A 20,112-nucleotide genomic window follows, 5' to 3' on the forward strand; every position below is an offset into this window, starting at 1 on the left:
AGCATTTATTAAGTGTCTACTATTTACCCAACACAATCATTGGTGTCAGGAATACAAAGGCCAAAATGAAAGGTTCTTTCTCTCAAAGATCTGCATGTGTATTGTGGGGGGAGGGGGGAGAAGACAAGCTGTGCCCAGTGACATGGGCTGGATGTTGTGTATATATAAAGCCCTTTCAGGGAGGGGACTGAAACCCCTACTTCCTACTCAGGCAGAAAAGACTCCTGCAGGGCAGGGTCCACAAGAATCCTGAGGTTCTCAACTGAACTTGGATTTCTAGAAGGAAAAGACTCCCCTAAACCAAAGGAAGAAACTTGGGAGAATGTAGGAGGTATCTGTGGAGGAGGGGCAGGGAGAAAGAGCTCTGGAGGATGCTCCAGAGGAAGGATGTGGTAGAAGCCCAGAGATCAGGAGCTAGCTAGATGCACCCTATCCACACCTCTCACCTTGAATAGACTGGGGTTAAAAAGAACTCATAGAAAAAGCCATGACTCATCGTTAAAGGAATGAGAAAAATCCTCTGAAATGTACCTTGAAACTTAACAAAAAATGGACAATAATAACATATTCCATGATTATATGTTGATAGCTTAACACTATCAAAGAGCTTAAATAATATTGTAAATTCTCATTAATCCTCACAGCATTCCCAAGGGCTGAGGAGTGGACCACAAGTATTATCCCTCCTTTATGGAACAAGGAAAATAAGGCAAGAGGGAATTAAGTGAAAATTAAGGAAAATTAAGGAAAAGCAACAGTGGGTCAGAAAGTGGAACCCCAGGGGCTTAATTCTGAGTTCACTATCTGAAACTGAATCACTTTAACCTATTGGTTCCAAGCATTTATTTCATTTTTCTCCTCATATTCCCCAAGATTCCAACCCAGTTATGTGGCTTTGCATATGCAGGGGAGTTAGGACCCCAAGTCTGTATTGTTTGGCTGTACCCCTAGAGAATTTGACATTCCTGCAAAGGTCTATAGGTAGACTGGTATTATTAGGCTGAAGAAACTATGGAGAAATGTTTGCCCATGGAAAAGTATATTATTCCCATGCAAAAAAAAAATGGAAATACTCTGTTTAGTTTCAAGGCCTGGTTTCTAAAACAATCCAAATTCGATTAAAATGTCCCTTCCTCACATTCCCAGAATTGTATTATCCACTCCCCTTTTATCTTTCCATCCTGAACCATCCCTGACTCATTCTTTGTCTTTGCAGACCTACTGAAGAGGACCAGTCATTCAGTCACTCTCTACGGGCTAAAAAAATGTACCTGAGATGCATGATGGCAAACCAGGTCTCTTCATGTCACCACAAGTCATAAAACTGTCATGGTTAAGCCAGGAAAATGCAGACTCAAGAATGAATTCTTAGACAGTACTTAATGATAAGAAATCAAATCAACAATATCATTAAGCAACTGGCCCAAGACCACAAAATTCATTATGTAAAAAAAATGAGATTTGAACTTGGCTGTGGAGTCAAAAGACCTGGGTTCAAATTCTGTTTCCGATGCTTATCACATGGGTAACTTTGAACAAGTCTCTTAAACTCCCAGGGATCCAGATCTCTCTCTTGTAAAATAAGGTTGATGGGTCAGGATTATGGTCCCCTCAAGCACTAGAGTGGAGATCCTACTGACACCTGTATCCCATTCCACCCCACTCAGAATTCTTTCCACCATATTCTGATTCTCTCCATGTCATTACTGAAAATCCCCACCTCTTTCCCATCATCATTATTGTTCTAAGCCAGATATGTTGCCCACAGAGACTGCTCTACTAGGTGGTGGAGAATTGTTGCTGGCATGGAGTTAATAGGATTAAAAAGGAAACACAGAGAATATTCTACTTATAGACTCCAAGCTTCCATTAAAAGCACTTTTGCAACTAAACACAAAAATCAAGGTTTGTCAAAGGGAGAGCCCAACTTCATACAATCTGGGAAACAAAGATGGGCTTAAAACCCACCCCAGGGTGCTGCCAACATCACTATGCCTTCTGCACATGCATGTGTGGTGGGAGGTAAGGATGTGCACTTTAGTAACCCAACACAAAGTCAAGGTCTGTCAAAGGGAGAGCCCATCTTCATGCAATCTGGGAGAGGTGGGCTTGAAGCCCACCCCAGGGTGCTACCAACAACACTATGCCTTTCTGCACTGCATATGTGATAGGAGGGAAGGATGTGGAGGAACCCCAAGGGTCTCCAGTCATTGAGTTTCTTTGCTCCTGAAGCAGTGTACAGTGGCAGAGGAGGCATATCAATTCCAGTCATGTTCTCCAGCCATAGAGCACCCTGTGCCATCTTGGAAAGAGAAAGGGTTTCATCTGACACCCTCCTTTGAAACTATCTCGAGTTTCAGTCAAGTGTCAAGATGAAGGCATGTCTTTTCTAGGCTAGGAGATCTACAAAGCTGAGCCCTCCTCTGCTCCAACACTGAAACCAGGGGCCATGTGTTCCAATTCAATGGAAGAATTCCAGCCTTGCTCTCAGTAGAGAACATGAGAGGTGTGAAGTTCAGGAAGGTGGCCAGTAAGCTGACCTTCCTTCCATGCTCTAAGAATCTGGGAGACGACACTCGCCTCCTTGGCCCTGGAATGTTGGCCCTACCTTTCAGGGCACAGGAATGGCTTTTCTTCCTCCAAGGATTAGGAAGCAAAGACCCTGGTTGCTCTAAATATCAACTTCACAGGGACATAACATTGATCCCATGCCCAGTCTACAAGCTTCTTCTCTAGCTTGGAACAATGAAAGGGCATTTTAAGTCAGAGGAAGTAAAGTCCAGAGTTATACCTTGCATAGCTAGACTTCATGAGTGACCAGGATGATGCCTGCCCTAGACATGAAAAACTCAGTGCCTACAGAAGAGATGTAAGGAACTAAATGCTTCCAATGAGTTCCATAAACCAGTGGGCAAACAATCCAGAAATCTGTCTTCAATTTCCTCCCAAGCCTCTCCTCCTATGAGATTCTTCCATCAAGCTTTATTGTCCAACATGCAGACTTCCCAAGCTAAAAATGTCTTTATTCTTAGCTGAGCAAGAAACAATCATAAAAATCCAACTTCAGTGCTTTCCAATCAGATGCTCTAAGGTCTAATCTTTGCAATGTGTGAATAATATCTTCTTTCCTCCCCCTGAAGGATGCTGGAACATTTTCTGCTGAATACTATATGTCTAAGTCACTGTCTTAAAGTCAATGCTAATTTTCTGTCTAACAACAGATAATTAAAATCCGCATAAAGGAGATGAGAAGAAAAAGAAGCCAGAGACACCATTTTTGATCTTAGGAATAGCTGGCTTAGTTTCAGTCATTACAAAGGGACCCAAAAGGTCCTGAGCACTTTGAAAGAAAAAACAATCAGGGGGAGAAAAGTGAAAGCAGACAATGAATGTGGGAAAAGAGACCAAGACATGATAGACAGTTGCCAGACAGGCAAACTGAGACAGTCAATTTCAGATCTGGGAGAAAAAAAATGACTGTGCTGCTTGGACTTACAATGGAGGGTCAGGGGGTCTGTGGAGACAGTGGGGGGTTCCTGGAAGCTGCAGGTTTCAACTAGAAGGCTCATGCCTTCTGGCCCCAAGGGCATCAAGGCCAGAACAGATTCTTTGAGGACTTTTTTTCTAGGATCAGATCTTAACTGCATTTTTAAATGAATCACTGCACAGAGGATGAGCTTTCCTGTACTCAGTCAGAGCAAAAAGGAGACAGCAATAATGTGCCACTTTGTCTCTTGTACAAGTTTGTACCTGTCCCAATATTACTGTTTTCCAAATTTATAATGCCTAGCTTTCTTTTTTTAAACTTTCATAATGTGCTATCTGGTCCTTTCTCTCTCTCTCTCTGTCTCTGTCTGCCTCTCTCTCTCTCTCTCTCTCTCTCTCTCTGAGAAAGGAAAATTTCTAAAATGACTGATCAGTATATTTGCAAGTTATACTCTCTACCTCTGAGCATAAATAATGTGTTTTTATTTTTCTTACCTACATCAAAGTTTGGAGGGACTGCTGGATTAGGGGCTATGTGGACTTAGCTTCAAGACCTCCAATTCTCACTGCTTGGGGAACTTGGCAGCTACTGGCATCATCAGCTAGATTTGCTTTAGAATAACAGGGAAAAAAACCCATCCCTACCAAATATTCAATAATAATATTAGTTTCCATTTACCAGGACCACAACCCTGTGATGATTTACCAGTATTGTTCCTATTTTAAAACTGAGGAGATTATGGTTCAAATAAAGATGGCCATATGGACTTGGCCACCCAATCAATCACCCAATTAATCACCCAACCTGTGTTAAATGCTAACCTAGAAGATGGAAAAGTCCCAACGCCCACACTAGCTGGTCCTCCAGAAGATCCCAGACCAAGGGGCTGATAGAAGATGACAATAAACAAGTACACACAGAGAGCTATTTGATGTCAGGGAAGGCAACCCAGGTATCGCCAATCCCTCGATCTTTTTTTTTTCCCCAGTACAATACCAAGCTGTCTCCAGAGTCAAAGGTGGAACAGATTGTTTCGAGTCTTCAGCCAAATACTTCTTTTTGGTATGAGTGGCTTGAAAGAAGTCTCCAAATTCATCAAACTGCTTCTAAATCCCCTTGCCTCCCTCCTGCCCTGACTAATTAAAGCCTGACGCAAATGTCCTTCCACTTTGTTTCAGACTCACATAACATCCTAGACAGCCCTATCATCAAAGGGACAAAGAACAAATAATGTATTGTGCAAAAATAAGTTATGCTAACAGAATGTGAAAAACTGGAAAATGAGGCAGGGGAGACCAAAGTCAGGAAATGTTCAAAATTAAGGCCCCCGCAAAAATCCTTGGTGTCACTTTACATTGTCAATATACAGTGAGTAATGGAAATGCCTGGGCAAGGAAGGAAGCCACCGAGAAAGTCTGCAGGGACCACAACCTGCCTCAATGCTTGTTGAGAACCCGGAAACCAAGGCAACAGTATTTTCTGGATCCAGCTTCTTCATTAATTTTTAACCTGATTCAAAATGATTTTTTAATTACATAAAAAATAGTTTGAAGTGATCAAAGAAATAAAGGCATTATTTTCTTCATATGGATGAAGGCAGCACACTCTAATCTGTTAAATGTGCCCAATTCCCAACAATGCAGAACCAATTTTATTCACATGTGATTGAATTTTACTTCTTCACTAAAGGCTACAAATTCGGAAGTCAATTGCGCTATCTCCATAATGTATAGGAAGCCTACCAAATGTGTAAAAATCAGAAGGACTTTTTAAGAAATATCTGAGAAAACAATACCACTGTTTCATCTTTAAAAAGTACCTAAACATGTTAACACTCTAGAAAAAGCTAACATGTTTTATTAACATTGAAAAAAGATTTCTCAATGTTAACTTAACTTCTGAAACCCCCGCCTTTGTATTTTGATGAAATTAAATTTCCAGTAATAGTGCCTGTAAATATTCAATAAATGAAAATTATTAATGAACAAAAACACAGACATTCTTAGCCATATACTAATATACATCTGGCTAAGTAAAACTGAATCCTTTTAAATGGGAGAGCATCCCACCTTCCATAGTTTCATCAAACATGTGAAACAAGGGCTCATTAATTTCTTTTATTGCTTAAAATCATTGAGTTTCCTAAAGCTATAATCAGAAAAGAATAGAAGAAAACTCTAAAATACTCTTCATTGAGTTACGAAATGGGATCCATCCAAAGAATGAAGAAATAATAGTATAAGAAAACAAAGGCAAACCTTTTTGAAATTTTCATAAGGATTTTTCTTATGATAAAAAAAAGCTGAATATTGATCCTTTTGCCAAGATATGGTCAGCATATTAAATTAAGTGTGGTTTGGGACTGTTTGTATTGCTTATGTAAATCTAGTTAAAGTATGTTACTGCTGGCATCTGCAACCACTTTCAGAGTTGGGGTAGGTCTGAGCACGCACAGCAGGCCTGGGTGGGCTCAACAAGTTTGTTCAAAAAAGGACAATACCTCTTTGTTAAGTGGCTGTTTACAAACTTATCAAATCAAACTCTAGATCCAGTGTTTTATCTTAGGGCTGCCAATTTATTAACACTTTCACAGAGAAATGCTTGGGTCTGGAATCTCATTCATGGAGAAATTCAGAATGAAATACACACACACACACACACATACACACGGTAGAAAGGGAGAATTTAATCAACAAATGTTCATTTCTGATGAAATTACTCTCCTGTGATAAAATTATTACTCCTGTGAATTACTCTCCTGTGATAAAATGTGTGTGTATACATATAAATATATATATATGTATCTTTTCAATACAGATAGATCCAGAATAAGACAAATCAATAAAACAAATTCACTATTTATTAGACATACACAGTAGGCAAAAAGCAGTGAGACACGGGGAGAAAACATAAAGTCATGTTAGCTACTCCAGCCTCTGAGCTGGGAGTTCAGGAAGAGGTTGAGACCAGCCAAATTTCTCTTTGGAACTTTCTAGATGGCTGCCATTTTCCTTTTCTCCTCACCTTTGCTAATCCAGTTATAAAATTCACTCAGTATTCTGCATACCATTAGTCAATAAGTTGACCAACAATGACTTGGCACTTGTTGGGTCAAGGATTGTAGATACAAAGAAAAGGGGAAAAATCATATGGTGCCAGCTCTAAAGGGGCTTCAAGGATATTTTTAAAACTTCATTTAATATTTCCCAATTCCTTTTTTTAAATGTTAACATTTTTTTTAAAATTTGAGTTGAGTCCAAGTCTTATGGAGGAGACAATATGCAGAAAAAAGTGCTGCATGCAAGACATAGCCAATATAACAGATACTGGAGGAAAGCTAGTAGAGTTACAGGGTAAACAATTGGTAGCCACAATGGCCAAGTCCATTTCCAGAAAAGCCACTATCAAAGTCCAGAGGATAGCAAAGTGATGGGTGCAGATGGACACAGAGATGTTTGGAATACATCAATACTCAGGTTTGTGGCAAAGCTTTGTTTTCTTTATTTCCCTTCAGTGAGGTGGAGGGAGAGAAAGTGGACTTTGTTCATTTACAGATTCATTTTAGACATGGCTGCTCATTGACAGTAGACCTATACCAATGTGTAATTATATTCAGTCAACTAAATTGAAGGGGAGGGGAAGGAGAGAAGATTCACCAAGCATTTGGGGAAAGCCCTTTCTAGTCACTATTGCTAGGATTTCATTGCTGAATGGTTCCAACCATGCCTAGATATTGTGATTGACATCAAACATCTGGAATGAGGCACATGTTATACATTCCAAGTCTATGTGCACACTAGAGAGGTTTCCTTTGATCAATGCTTCACCCAAATTTTTTTAATTATCATTATCATTATTATTATTACTAAAATTTTCATAATCCTTTGTGATCTGCCAAGTCCTTTATTATCTCAAATTCTCAGAAGAAGCCTATGAGTGAGGGTTGTCTCTATATTCATTTTACAGGAGAATAAAATGAAGTATTAGAGAGTTTGCTGCTTGCCCAGCTGGGGAGAGTCTGAGTCAGGATTCAAACTCAGAACTTGATGATTCCCAATCCAGCCCTACAGTCACCAAGCTACCCAGCTGCTTCATAGTAACTCTAAAAACAGATGTGTGAAAACACATACATGAATGTGGGTCTATACCTGAACTTGTGCACTGTGTGCTCAGAGGGAGGGAGGGAGGGAGGGAGGGAGAGAGAGAGAGAGAGAGAGAGAGAGAGAGAGAGAGAGAGAGAGAGAGAGAGAGAGAGAGAGAGAGAGAATGAATCTAGATAGGGAGTCACAAAGCCAGGGACCTCAGGAAGCCCATGGTCACCCTGAGGAGCCAACAAGTCCACAAATGAGCAGATGAGGTCAGATCCAGAGAAGGGGAAGGGAGCTTATGAAGAGCTATAAGATAGTGAAGAAGACAGGAGGCATCACTTTAAGCTGGAGAAATCGGGGAGGCTCCATGGAGAGGAGCTCCATTCTGATCCTCAAAGGCAGACAAATAAAAAATAATAAAAAGATGCACAGGAGTTCTGGGGGAATAGCCACGGCACCCTGACTTCATGCCAAAAGTGCCTCAAGAAGCATTGTTCATCTTTTCTGCTGAGGGGCATTCAGAGGGCAGTGACCTAGAAGCCACCAAAGGGAGTCCTCAACTATCTACTCTCTTTCATCGAATTTGAGATTGAAAATTGGCATTTTGAGGTTTCCACCATTTCCAAAAAAGCCTCCAGACTTGAGAATAAGAGAATGCCAAGCCCGCAGCTGTGATCTGGGGCAGAACCAGGAGTAGGAAAGCATATTTTGGCTTAATAACATCCAAGATTTTATTAGGCACCGTATGTTTGCCAGTGACCATGGTTGATGCTAGTAACGCAAACAAGAGATGAATTAAGCATCAATTATGATGCCGATTAGCAATTGCTACCATTCCCTTTGCTCTCCCGTGTCACCAGTCTACAGAACTTACTACTAGATTAGCAGGATGAGCAGGTCATAGAATCCCCCAAAGGGATCTCAGAGACCAAACAGACTAGCTGAGGCTCCATGCTTGTTCGATAATCAAAGAATTCACATGCATTTATTAAGTGCCTACTGTATATTTGGAACCAAGGATCCAGAGACATGGAAACAGAGCCCTTGTTCTCAAGAAGCAAACCCAGTACTGGCTTAATCAATCTTCTAGCTAACTGTCCATCCAGTCACCAGTCCCCACTTATCTATCTACACCTGAACAAGAAGCCTTGCACCATCCTTGGCAAAAGACCATGACCACTTACTAGCTCAATGACCCTACCTGTGCAGGTCACTGCATCTGTCTGTCTCAGTTTCCCCATCTGTAAAATGGGGATAATGATAACTGCTACTTCTCAGGGCTTGTGTGAGAACCATAAGAAATGATAACTGGAAAGTGATGAACATAGTGCCTAGTACACAGTACCACAGAAATGCTAAATATTATTAGCTATTAATATCATCCTACCTCTAATTAGATACCTCCAACAAAGGGAGACAATCCCCCAAAGCAGCCCATTCCCCTGGGGCAAAGTTCTTATCTCAAGATATGGTCCAAACAGCATCCCTGGGCATCCTTTGCCTCTCAATTCTGTTCCACTCCATCCCCCTTATTTCTAGTTCTCCCTTTGGGGGCCAAGACAAATAAATCCATGGAACTGGGAATGCAGACCTTGAAACCTCCCAGCTTTTTCATCTGGTTTGTACCCTAATGCGTTTTTATGTTTATTAAGAAATTCCTGGCCTCCTCAATGCCCTCCATTCAAGTATCTCCCTGGCAGCATCTGGCAGCCTGCCTGCTGACTATTCCTAGCACCTGATTGGGGGGGGGGGGGGGCATCTCTCTAGGTCTCGTTCAGCAGAAGTTGGCGGGCCTTCAAGAGAGCAGCAAGACTGGCATCTCCCAGTGCTCTCAAGTGTCATAGAGAGAAATGCTCAGCACGCCAACTGGAGTGCCAGCCTGGAAGGAATGTTGGGGACTCACTAATCCCAATCAGCTGTTTCTATCTGACCAGATGATAACTTTCTCTGAGCACAAAAGGGCACCCTGGAACTGAACCTAGAATGAGGACAAGTTTCTCCTCCAGAAAATGAGCTCCAGTCATACCTATAGCTGTTGAAAATTGCATAGAAATCTATGCATTTCCACCCATACAATCATCCTGCTAACATGGGTACAGAGTAGCCTCCCAGGGAGTGAGCTCAGCAGCCAGGTGCCTTGTTTCCCAGAGATATTAAAATCAGAGCAGAAGAATACCAAATGAGTTTTACATTTCCTCCTGCTAAGAATTTATCCAACCACGTCTTTGTTTAGTCAAGGCCTCATGGGTAATGTCTGCAGACCACATCGCCAGGCCAACATGTAAATATATGTCAACATTTTGATTTATATACTATGGATGATCTGTTTACACACAGAGAGAGACACACAAATTAGAGCTCTTTGGTGATTTGAAACTCAATCCACTTGATGGAGAAAGAATTTAGTAGTGAACTCCACGGAAAGGTTAAATACAAGAGTGTGTTTCCTACCATCAGAATGAACCTCCACGGACAGCTTTTGAGAGCTCTTGTCCTACCAGGAAATATTCAGTGGAGTTCAGAATCTTGTTACAACTCGGTGAAAATTTTGTTTCTCAGTTTTCTTCCTAGCAAAGATCCAGTCCAAGAACAATAATGAATGAATGAATGAAGGATTTGAATAAAGGAAATTAAAAGAGTCTATCCTCAAAGAGGTAACATTCTAATAGGGGAAGGCAACACATGGAGGGGGGGGGACAGAATGGAAAGAGAGAAAGAGAACATTTATTTAGCCCTTACTTTGTGCTAAGTGACAATACCAAGAGATATAAATAAAAGGTAGCAAGACAGTCCCTGCCCTCAAAGAGCTAACATTCTAATGGGTTGTGAAGCTAGAGAGCCTAGAGGGGAGGGGTTGCTATACAGGACAGCCAAATCCTGAGCAAAATGATAATGGGTAGAATGGAGGCAGCATGGTGTGGAGACGGTCAGAAAGTTACATGTTGGGTGATCAGTCAGGTGAGACTGAAGCTTCCCCTGGTGGCCCAGAAGCACTGTCCAAGGTGCTGGTGAAAGAGGGGTCAGGAAATAGCCAGAGGACAAGCAGCAATTTTGGGAAATAATTGGAAATTGACACTAAGGTCTGATTTCTACTTATACAATTTCTCTGTGGTCACCTATCCTCCTTCAGCCATCATATATCAGTTGACTCTACTGGAGATGGAAACTAGAAGATTAGAAAAAAGGGGCTAAATTTGTTTTAGATTTTGGTAGGTGATAGCTATTAGTGAATGAGTAGTTTTTACCAGGGTTGCCTGTGTTTTACAACCTTTCCCCAACCTTGTTATGTTTTGTTTTGTGGTTTGTATTTTTGTAGAGTAATGGGGTTAAGTGACTTGCCCAAGGTCACACAGCTAGGTAATTATGACATGTCTGAGGCCAGATTTGAACTTAGGTCCGCCTGATGCAAGGGCCAGTGTGCAATCTAGCTGCCCCCCTTTTCCCAACCTTGAAAGATATCAATCCCTTTGTAAAAAGCCTTCAATTTTTCCAGTCAAAATTATAAATTGAAGTAGGAATACTGAATAAGATTCCTTTTCAAAAGGCATTCTTGAGGCCTGAATAGGAAAATCTCCAGGTATGATCACATTTATTTTGTACCCTACCCCTGCCCCCCCACCCCAGCACCTAGCTAGCCACATGCTCTTTACTTAAGCAATACTTGATAACTAACTGATGTCATCATCCTAGATGCCTATGTCTAAACTATGACATAAAAGAAAAAATGAATGAAATAAAATCATAAAATTATGGAATATGAGCATTAGAAGCTATCTCAGGGGAAATCTGGTCTGGCTCATGCCAAAAGGGTGCCCCTCCCTGTGAGAGCACACCCCTGGTCATCCAGCTTTTATCCAAGGGCCTTCCAAGGAGGAAACTGGGACCTTGAGAGAAAGCCCATTCCACTTTGGGATGCCTCAAATTGTTGGGAAGGTTTTCCTGACATTTCACCTCATTTAGGTGCTGATAAGTTATCTCCCATTGTGCCTGGTTTTGCCTTATGAAGTCAAGCAAAACAAAAATCAAATCTCTCTTCCACATGTCAGTCCTTCAGGTTGCCTGAAGATAGTTATCAAGTTCCTTTTATCTCCTCCAGAATCTTCCTTCTCCAAGCTAAAATTCTCCAGGTCTTCATAAGCCACAGGCTCCAGACCCTCAATGCTCCAGGTTTCTCCTCTGATTATGCAAGAGCTTATCACTGATTCTCCTAAAATATGGTCCTGACACCAAAGGGTTCTTCAAAGTCATTTAGTCTAACTCCTCCATTCTAAAGAGAACAAGACCCACCAACGTAAAGTTGGCTTTCCTTCACCAAACATTAATTTAGTGGCAGAGTGAGAAATAAAACCCAGATCTGATGCCAAGGCTAGTGTGCTTTCTATCAAACCATGATAGTTACGGAAAAGTAATACCTATAGAGAAACAATGCCATTTATGTGACCTCAAAAACAACAAAAATACAAAGTTCCTCAGAGAAACTTAGAGCTAAAGAGAATTTGAGAAGTCTCCAAAATTCAGTCCTTCTCTTTCTCCCTAGGAATGAGAAAAAGGAAAATATCTCATGCACTGTCAAGAGGTTATGGAGGGCTTTTTTTGCTGATATCTCACCATTCAAAAATATAAATGAAATAGTTGGAAAAATTAATTTAAAAAGTATTCATTTTGTGTGCTTTGATTATTCTCAATTGTCTCTCCTTTTGTAAATGTGACATAATTTTGAATATTGCCAAAGCCATCAAATTTTCTTCTAAAAATTATGAGCTTCGAGCAGTCAACATGCTCATTATACTCTTTTCAAATAACAATAAGATCGAGGTATTTTCAAAGAACAAAGAGCAGCTTGGCTGCCAGCTGGTTACTTGTTACTAGGAGTATAGATCGAAACTTCCATGGTGAATTCTGACTCCATTTAGGAAGAGGAGAAATAACTGTTACAAGGAGAAACATACCTTTAATTATGGATTCCATAGCATATAGATCTCGTCTGTAGGTCACCTAAAGGACAGAAAAACCTCATTAGACTTCACAGAACAGGAGGGAAATGTACAACAAATAAAACAATACCCTAGAGCACATTCTTGATACCAGAAGGGCTAGAAACCAATGATAATGTCAATGTTTTTGTTATATAATAAATACCACTAGCAATCCACATGAAAAGAATTATTTCTGAATTCTCCAAAAGAGTTTGAAGATTGTTTCCAAGCCTTTGGACATTCAGAGAATTTATATGGCAGCAGTAACAAAATGTTTATTAATAAGAGAATTTTTTTCCTAAATATTTTCCACAAACCCTGGAAAATGAGTTTAGCAGTCATTAAACTAGCATTCAGAAGGCCATTCTTGGGGTATCACCAGCCAAAAGCAAGTTCTGATGACAAGGAAATGTCAGCATCACAAAAATCACCAGATTGTTTATTTAATTGGAATGAAATATTTCTTGAATGTAAATCCCACATAAAGGAGTATTTCAGTCTGGACAGAATGCTCCCATGAACACCCAAGATCAGATCACAAAGCTTGGAGACCTTGAGGTTTTCAGTCATTCTGAAAATGTGGCCCAGGAAAAATAAGCAGGGGCCACAGTAAGATGTCTACCATAGAGCTGAAGCTTAGGTTACAACTTCACCATCATTACCTATAAAGCAGATAAGTAAGGTCACAGGAGTCCCAAGGCAAGGTCCTTGCTATACAGCACAGGGCTGGAACAATCATACATGCCTACTATACACAGATTAAGTCTTCTTTGATTTTTATTAAAAACCTTATATGGACCCTAGCATTTGGGGAATGCAAGAAGGTATACAAAGTACTCATTTTATCCTCACACTAATACTGAGGTGAGGGTTACTGTGGCCATTTTACAAATAAGGAAACTGAGGCTCGGGGCATTAAGTGACTTGACCAGGATCACAACCAGAAGTAACTGAAGTAAAATTCAATTCAATCAATTTGTCAAATGGGGTCATGTAGAACTGTGCACAACCAACATGACTGAACGATAAGAGCACGATGTCTTCTCCAGATGTGAAATAGGCAGGAGGAAAAGCAAGGAAGGAAGTCAGCAAAGAGTAACCTCTGGATAAACACATTGAATATGTAGATCTGAGAATCATCAGCATAGAGATGATAGATGAAACCACAGGAACTGATAAGATCACTAGGGGAAACAACATGGAAGAAAGGGGAACCCAGGACAGACCCCTATGAGAAACCCACGATCATAAACAGGATGAGACTGAGAGGAAATAGTCAGGAAGGAGAGCTTGAAGAGAAATAGATACAGAGAGTGTGTCTACATATGTGTGTGAGGGTGAAACAGTTCTGGAAAAGACAGTGAGAATGTCTTTTGTCCAATACTATCCTCATTTTAATCAACCTAATGTGAAAGTCATGTCATCAAGTATGTGACAATATGGTTCTCTTTGATTACGAAGGACAATGATAACTACTGCTACTGCTGCTACTTACTGTTCTATAGATAATAGTTATATAAAAATAGAACAATCAGGCATTCCATCCTTCCAAGGTGACCCTGGGTCAGAAATGACCCTCCTTCAGCCAATTATAAATCATGTTTTTCCTATTTGAACAGCAAGAGAATAAAATTACTTTCCTAAGTAAAAAGAACTCCTTAAAACCAGTTTTGATCACTGGATAGAAGCCTGCTATTATAAAAGTGAGTTGTAATGTTCACTTTGATATTAGCTGAAGTCAGTCTTATGAGTAGGAGATTGGCTTCTTTGCCAAAGGCTGTTTTCCCCTTTCACATTAGATAATTAATGATATAAACAAGAAAGACAGTTAAATTGCTTTTCTTCTATAGACTCTGCCCTATAAACTTTTACATGCCTACCATAGACAGATTAAGTCTTCTTTGATTTTTATTAAAAACCCTATATGAAACATTGTTGAATCCCTTCATTATCCTTCTCAATATCCACATTTGTTGAATTTAAATAATTTATATCAAAATTCTGAAAAAATACTAAAACTCCCCATGATGAAGTTGACATTACTTTGCTTCCACCAAAAAACACTAAAAATAATTCCTATCCTTCTAGATACTAAAAATGTGAAGAAAACAAATGAATGAATGAATGAATGAATGAATGAATGAATGAACAGAAGTTACCTAAGCCTCAGAGAGGTTGACTCACTTGCCCACTGTCATCCAGCTGGTAAATTTCCATGGCAGAATTTGAACCTAGCTCTCCCTGACTCCAAAGCCAACATTCTATCCATAGTGCTTCTCTGTTGTGCTTGAGAGTTTGCAAAACACTTCACAAATATGACCGTGTTTTACCTTCACAGCCCCAGAATCAAGTGGCATTACCATGCCCATTTTATAGAAGAGAAAACTGAAAATGAGCAAGCTAAATACTTTGCCTGGGGATATACAACTAGCAAATATGGGAATCTGATGAATTTGAGCTCAGGTCTTTCTGTAGAACACCCACTGCACCCCCTAGCTGCCTCATACTACATTTTGTGTTCAGTGTGTGTATATATATATGTATATGCATTTAGTGTGCGTGGGCATTTATACATACACACATGCACACACCCCCACATGTAATGTGTCAGGGTGTGTGTGTATATGTATATATATATATATATATATATATATATATATATATGGCAGGGGTGGCAGTAAAAGACCAGGTCTGGAGTCAGGAAGACATGAGTTCAAATTCAACCACATTCATCCTAATTGTGTGACCCTGGATAAGTCACTTAACCCTATTTGCCTCAGTTTCCTCAGTTGTAAAATAAAGTGAAGGAAATAGCAAGCCACTCCAGTATCTTCTCCAAGAAAACCCTAAATGGGGTCAAAATTGAACGAAAACACACTCACCTCTCAATTTAATTGAATATGAAGACTGAAATTTAATTTAATTATTGAAAATATTAAAATCCTAAATTGACATCATTTATATTCATTTAAGAAAATTATTGAAAGCATATATTCCTTCAAATAAATTAGTTGTTGCATTAAAATTTATTGTGATTTTTGACCAAATTCTATTTGTCTCTCACATCTAGCCTAAACATAATCTGTTGGTTCCCTGGTAGGTGGGGAAATATGGCCCAGAAAGTTGTCATTTCCCAAGAGTATTAGAGTGCTTAAATATACATTCACACCTCTCATACCTGTGCCCTTCCCTGGCTCATATTTCCAGACCTGGTTTAGGTGTTCATCACTTCCCTCCCATTGCCAGGCTACCCGTGCCCCAAGTCTCTCCTCGTCTGGCTCTCTCACCCCTACTTTACACAACAAAATCTGCTTCAATGTATTTGAAGCTTCCCCCAATTCAGGTCCTTCCTAGCTCTCCCAATTCCCCAAGCTCTGTGCTTTACTGGGCTCCTGGTCAGTTCTCACTTATGAGGCTGCATCTTCTGACTCTTCCTTTTCAATGGAACTCCCCTCTCCTCTCCTCCCCCTCATAGGTAGGGGCTCTCCCTCCTTCCTTCCCTGGCTTCCTTCAAGACTAGGACCAGATCACATGCTGGTCAGACAGCATTTCCTGGTTATCTATTCTGCTAGGGACCCCCCCCCCAAAGATGGTCTTTCACTGACACTACAGATAAAGTAATATGCTTTTATGCCTAGTGATGAATATGCTGTACTTCTATTAGATTAGGGTTTTTTAAAATAATTCTTATTGATATTTTCTGTTGCTTATATTACCATATACTCCTTCTTCTCCCCAAGAACCAACTCATATGACAAAAGAGGAAATTTTTAAAAATTATTTTTATTTAATTATTTCCCAATTATAAGTAAAAAAAAAAACAGCTTTTTTTTTAGCTCCAGTTTATCTCCCTCCCTTCTGCTCCTTTCTCCCCTTGAGGTGACCAATTTTACTTTGATTATTACATATGAGGTCAAGTAAAATATATTTCCATATTAGACAAATTGCAAAAGAAAACACAAACAAGACAATAAAAATGTTTTTTTTCCTTAAAAGTAGGTTTTAATCTACATCCAGAGTTCTTCTGGAGATGTAGAGAATTTTTCATCATGGGTGGGACCTTTGGAATTGTCTTGGATCACTGTATTGCTGAGAATAGTAGTCATTCACAATTGATCACTGTCCAGTATTGCTGTTACTGGGTCTGATCCTGCACCTTTCCTTAGCATCAGTTAATATGTCCTCCCAAGCTTTCTTTCTGATACCATCTTGCTTGTCATTTCTTATAGCACATCAGTATTCCATCACAGTCATATACAACAATTTACTGTCATTCCCCAATTGATAGACAGCACCTCAATTTCCAATCCTTTGTCACAACGAAAGAGTCGCTATAAATGTTTTTTGTACATTTGGGTTCTTTTCTCCTTTTCTTTGATCTCTTTTGGAGATAGAGGACTAGCAGTGGTAATGCTGAATTGGAGATTATGCACAATTTTGCTGCCCTCTGGGTAGAGTTACAATTTTTTTTCTAAAATTGTTGGACAAGTTCACAATTCTCCATACAATGCAACAGATACAGAGTTGATGTCTGTTGGTTGCCCCATGTGAGCCATTGAGTGCAAGGCCTATATTTTTCCCCTTCTTTGTATCCTCTGTCCTCAACACAGTGTTTAACAACACATAGTAAGCTCTTGACAATAATTCTCATTGACTGATGTGCTCCTACTACCTGTCATCTTAATCAAGTAGACTGGAAACTCCGTACAGAGAAGAAAAACACCTCAAGTGATGGGAGGCTTTCCATTTGGCCAATTCTACTCTTTAAGTTCTTTACTTCAGTAAATTTTTATAACTCTTTTACCATCTGACCAAGTCTGGTTTTTAAGGAGTTATTTTCTTTAGGATTTTTTTGTGCCACTTTTATCAAGCTGCTGATTCTTTTTCATAATGTTCTTGCATCATTCTCATTTTTCTATTTCTCTCATTTGATTTTCAAAATTCTTTTTGATTTGTTTTCAGAAATTCTTCTTGATCATGTGTCCAATTCACCTTTATCTTTGAGGTTTTACTTGTAATTGTTTTGAGCTTATTGTCGTCTTCTGAGTCTGTATTTTAATCTTCCTTATCAACACAGCAACTTTTTAACAGCAAAGTTCTTGTTCTGTTTGCTCATTTTTCCAACCCTACTTCTTGAATTTTGACTTTAGGTTAAAGATGGGCTCTTCTCCCAGGGAACAGGGGACATTGTTCCAGATTTTTCATGCTACTATTTTTAAAGCTGCTTCTGGGAGTCTGTAAATTCCAAGGTAATATAAGCTAGAGAGAGGCATGGCCCCTGTTCTCCTGACCTGTACTCTGGTCTTTACCCAGAAAAGAACTTTGTTCACCTGTAATAGTGAGCACTGGCCATCCTCTCAACCCTGGACCTAGGACTAGGTCCACTGCTCTCCTGCAGCCATGAGTATCACTGTTCCTTTCTGATTTGGACATCAGCTTAGCATCCACACTTGCTTGAGAGTGACCTGAACCCTCTTCTCTGCTCAGGAACCTGACCAGGAGTCTGGCTCTCCACCCCTAGAATTACAGGCATAGCACTAGGGCTCCTATCCTAGGACCGAACCCCAGACCCACATTAGGGCAATGCAACAGGCTGAACCCTAGATCATTCTGAGCAGTTGTCTGACCTTCTACCATTTGTGGCCTGAGAACTTCCAAAGTAGCTGCACTTAAAGCAACTCTCTCCAGGGTCACTTGCTGACTGATCCACTACAATGCCCTCCAGACTGTGACCACCACCTGGAGAGACAAATTTCTCCTGCCAACCACCTAAGCTGGTTTACCCCAAACTTTTATTGGTGCTGCCTTCCAGATTTTGATTTGAGGCATTAGTTTAAAGTTGTTTGGAAGGGAATTTGGAAAGTTTGAGTAAGTTCCTGCCTCTACTCTGCCACCTCAGTTTGACCTCCAGACTTCTCAATTTTTCCAAATGAATTTTGCTATTATTTTATCAAGCTCAGTAAAGTATCCTCTTGGTAATCTAATAGTAGAAATTAATTTTGGTAATGTTACCGTTTTTATTCTTTTGCAGAGATAGGGAACTGTTTTTCTACCAAGGACCATTTGGCTGTTTATAACATCATTCTTGAGCTATAAATAACTATCAATTTAAAAATTAGCCTGCTCTATTTGGTCAAATATTCAATTAATTCATCCCTAAAAAACTCCTAGATTATCTCCTTCCTTCTCATTTCATTGATCTCTTGACATTAGTGATCTTATGATTCTCCAGATGAGTTTTGTTAGTTTTTTCTATCTCTCTAAAGTAACTCTTTGGTAGCTTGATTGGCATGGTAATGAATAAGTAAATTAATTTTGGTAGTTGTGCTATTTTGATTATATTGACTCAGTTTACCCATGAGTAATGAATAGTTCCCTCATTATTTAGATCTGTCTTGATTTCTGCAAAGTATTTTGTAATTGTGTTCATGTAGTTCTTGAGTGGACATTAGTGGTATATTCCCAAAGATTTTATATTGTCAATAGGTTTTTTTAAATGAAATATCTCTAGCTCTTCCTACTGAATTTTGTTGGAAATATACAGAAATGCAAGAGGTTTATGGAAGTTTATTTTGTATAGTGAAACCTTGCTGAAGTTGCTGAACATTTCAATTAGTTTTTAGTTGACTCGCTAGAGTTCTGTAAGTAAATCATTAAATTATTTGCAAGTGATCATTGTTTTCTCCTCGCTTTTGCTTAGTCCTTCAATGTCTATTGGTGTGTTGCTGTAAGTGAGCATTTCTACAACAATTTCTAGAAAATCTTTGTTTCACCCCTGATCTTCCTGGAGAGATCCTAGCTTATCCCCATTACAGTTAATGCTGGTCCTTGGATTTACATTTAAAGAAAAACTCCATTTATTCCTATGCTTTCTGTGGGTTTGGTTTGGTTTTTTGGTAGGATATGGGATTACGTAATGTGTCCAATATCACACAGCTAAATAAGTAATAAGTGCCTGGGGTTGGATTTAAACTCAGGTCCTCCTGACTCCAGGACCAGTACACTATCCACTGAAACACCTAGCTAACCTGTTTTATATTTTTTTAATCAGAAATAGATGCTGTGTTTTATAGTTAAAAACTTTTCTGCATCCACTGACATAATCCTATGATATTTGTTTGTTTTTGTTATCAATATGGGCAATTTTCTGGCCATTGAACCAGCCTTGCCTTCCTGAAATAAATCCAAACTGGTTATAATGTGATCCTTGTGATATGTTGCTATAGTCTCCTTGCTAATATTTTATTTAAGATTTTGTATTGATATTCATTAGAGAAATTGTTTTCTTTCTCATTTTTGGCTCTCCCTGGTTTAGTTACCAAGACGATATCCTATCCTAGAACTGGTCCTTTCTATTATATGGAAATTTAAAACTAGAACGAACTCAGGTTGATCTGATTCAACTCTTCACTTCACAGGTAAAGAACCTGGAGCCCAAAGAGACTGTGACTCACCCAAGGTGACAGCAAGGCCCACCAGACAGTGTTCTCCCTGTTCCAGACTGTCCCTAGCAATAAGAGGCATTCATCAGTTCTGCCTGGGATGACTTACAATCAAACAG

General features: G+C 39.6%; 1 protein-coding gene across 2 annotated transcripts in view; it reads right to left on the reverse strand.

The window, feature by feature from the left end:
• CRPPA (CDP-L-ribitol pyrophosphorylase A) overlaps positions 1-20,112 on the reverse strand; it is a 253,954-nt gene that overhangs the window by 163,424 nt on the left and 70,418 nt on the right. For both annotated transcript variants that reach the window (XM_074195414.1, XM_074195413.1), the window contains exon 5: positions 12,525-12,570. In XM_074195414.1, the coding sequence (XP_074051515.1) occupies positions 12,525-12,570 (46 nt within the window). The remainder of the gene's footprint in view (positions 1-12,524; positions 12,571-20,112) is intronic.

This window comes from Macrotis lagotis, chromosome 7, assembly GCF_037893015.1.
Source record: "Macrotis lagotis isolate mMagLag1 chromosome 7, bilby.v1.9.chrom.fasta, whole genome shotgun sequence".
Taxonomy (NCBI): domain Eukaryota; kingdom Metazoa; phylum Chordata; class Mammalia; order Peramelemorphia; family Peramelidae; genus Macrotis; species Macrotis lagotis.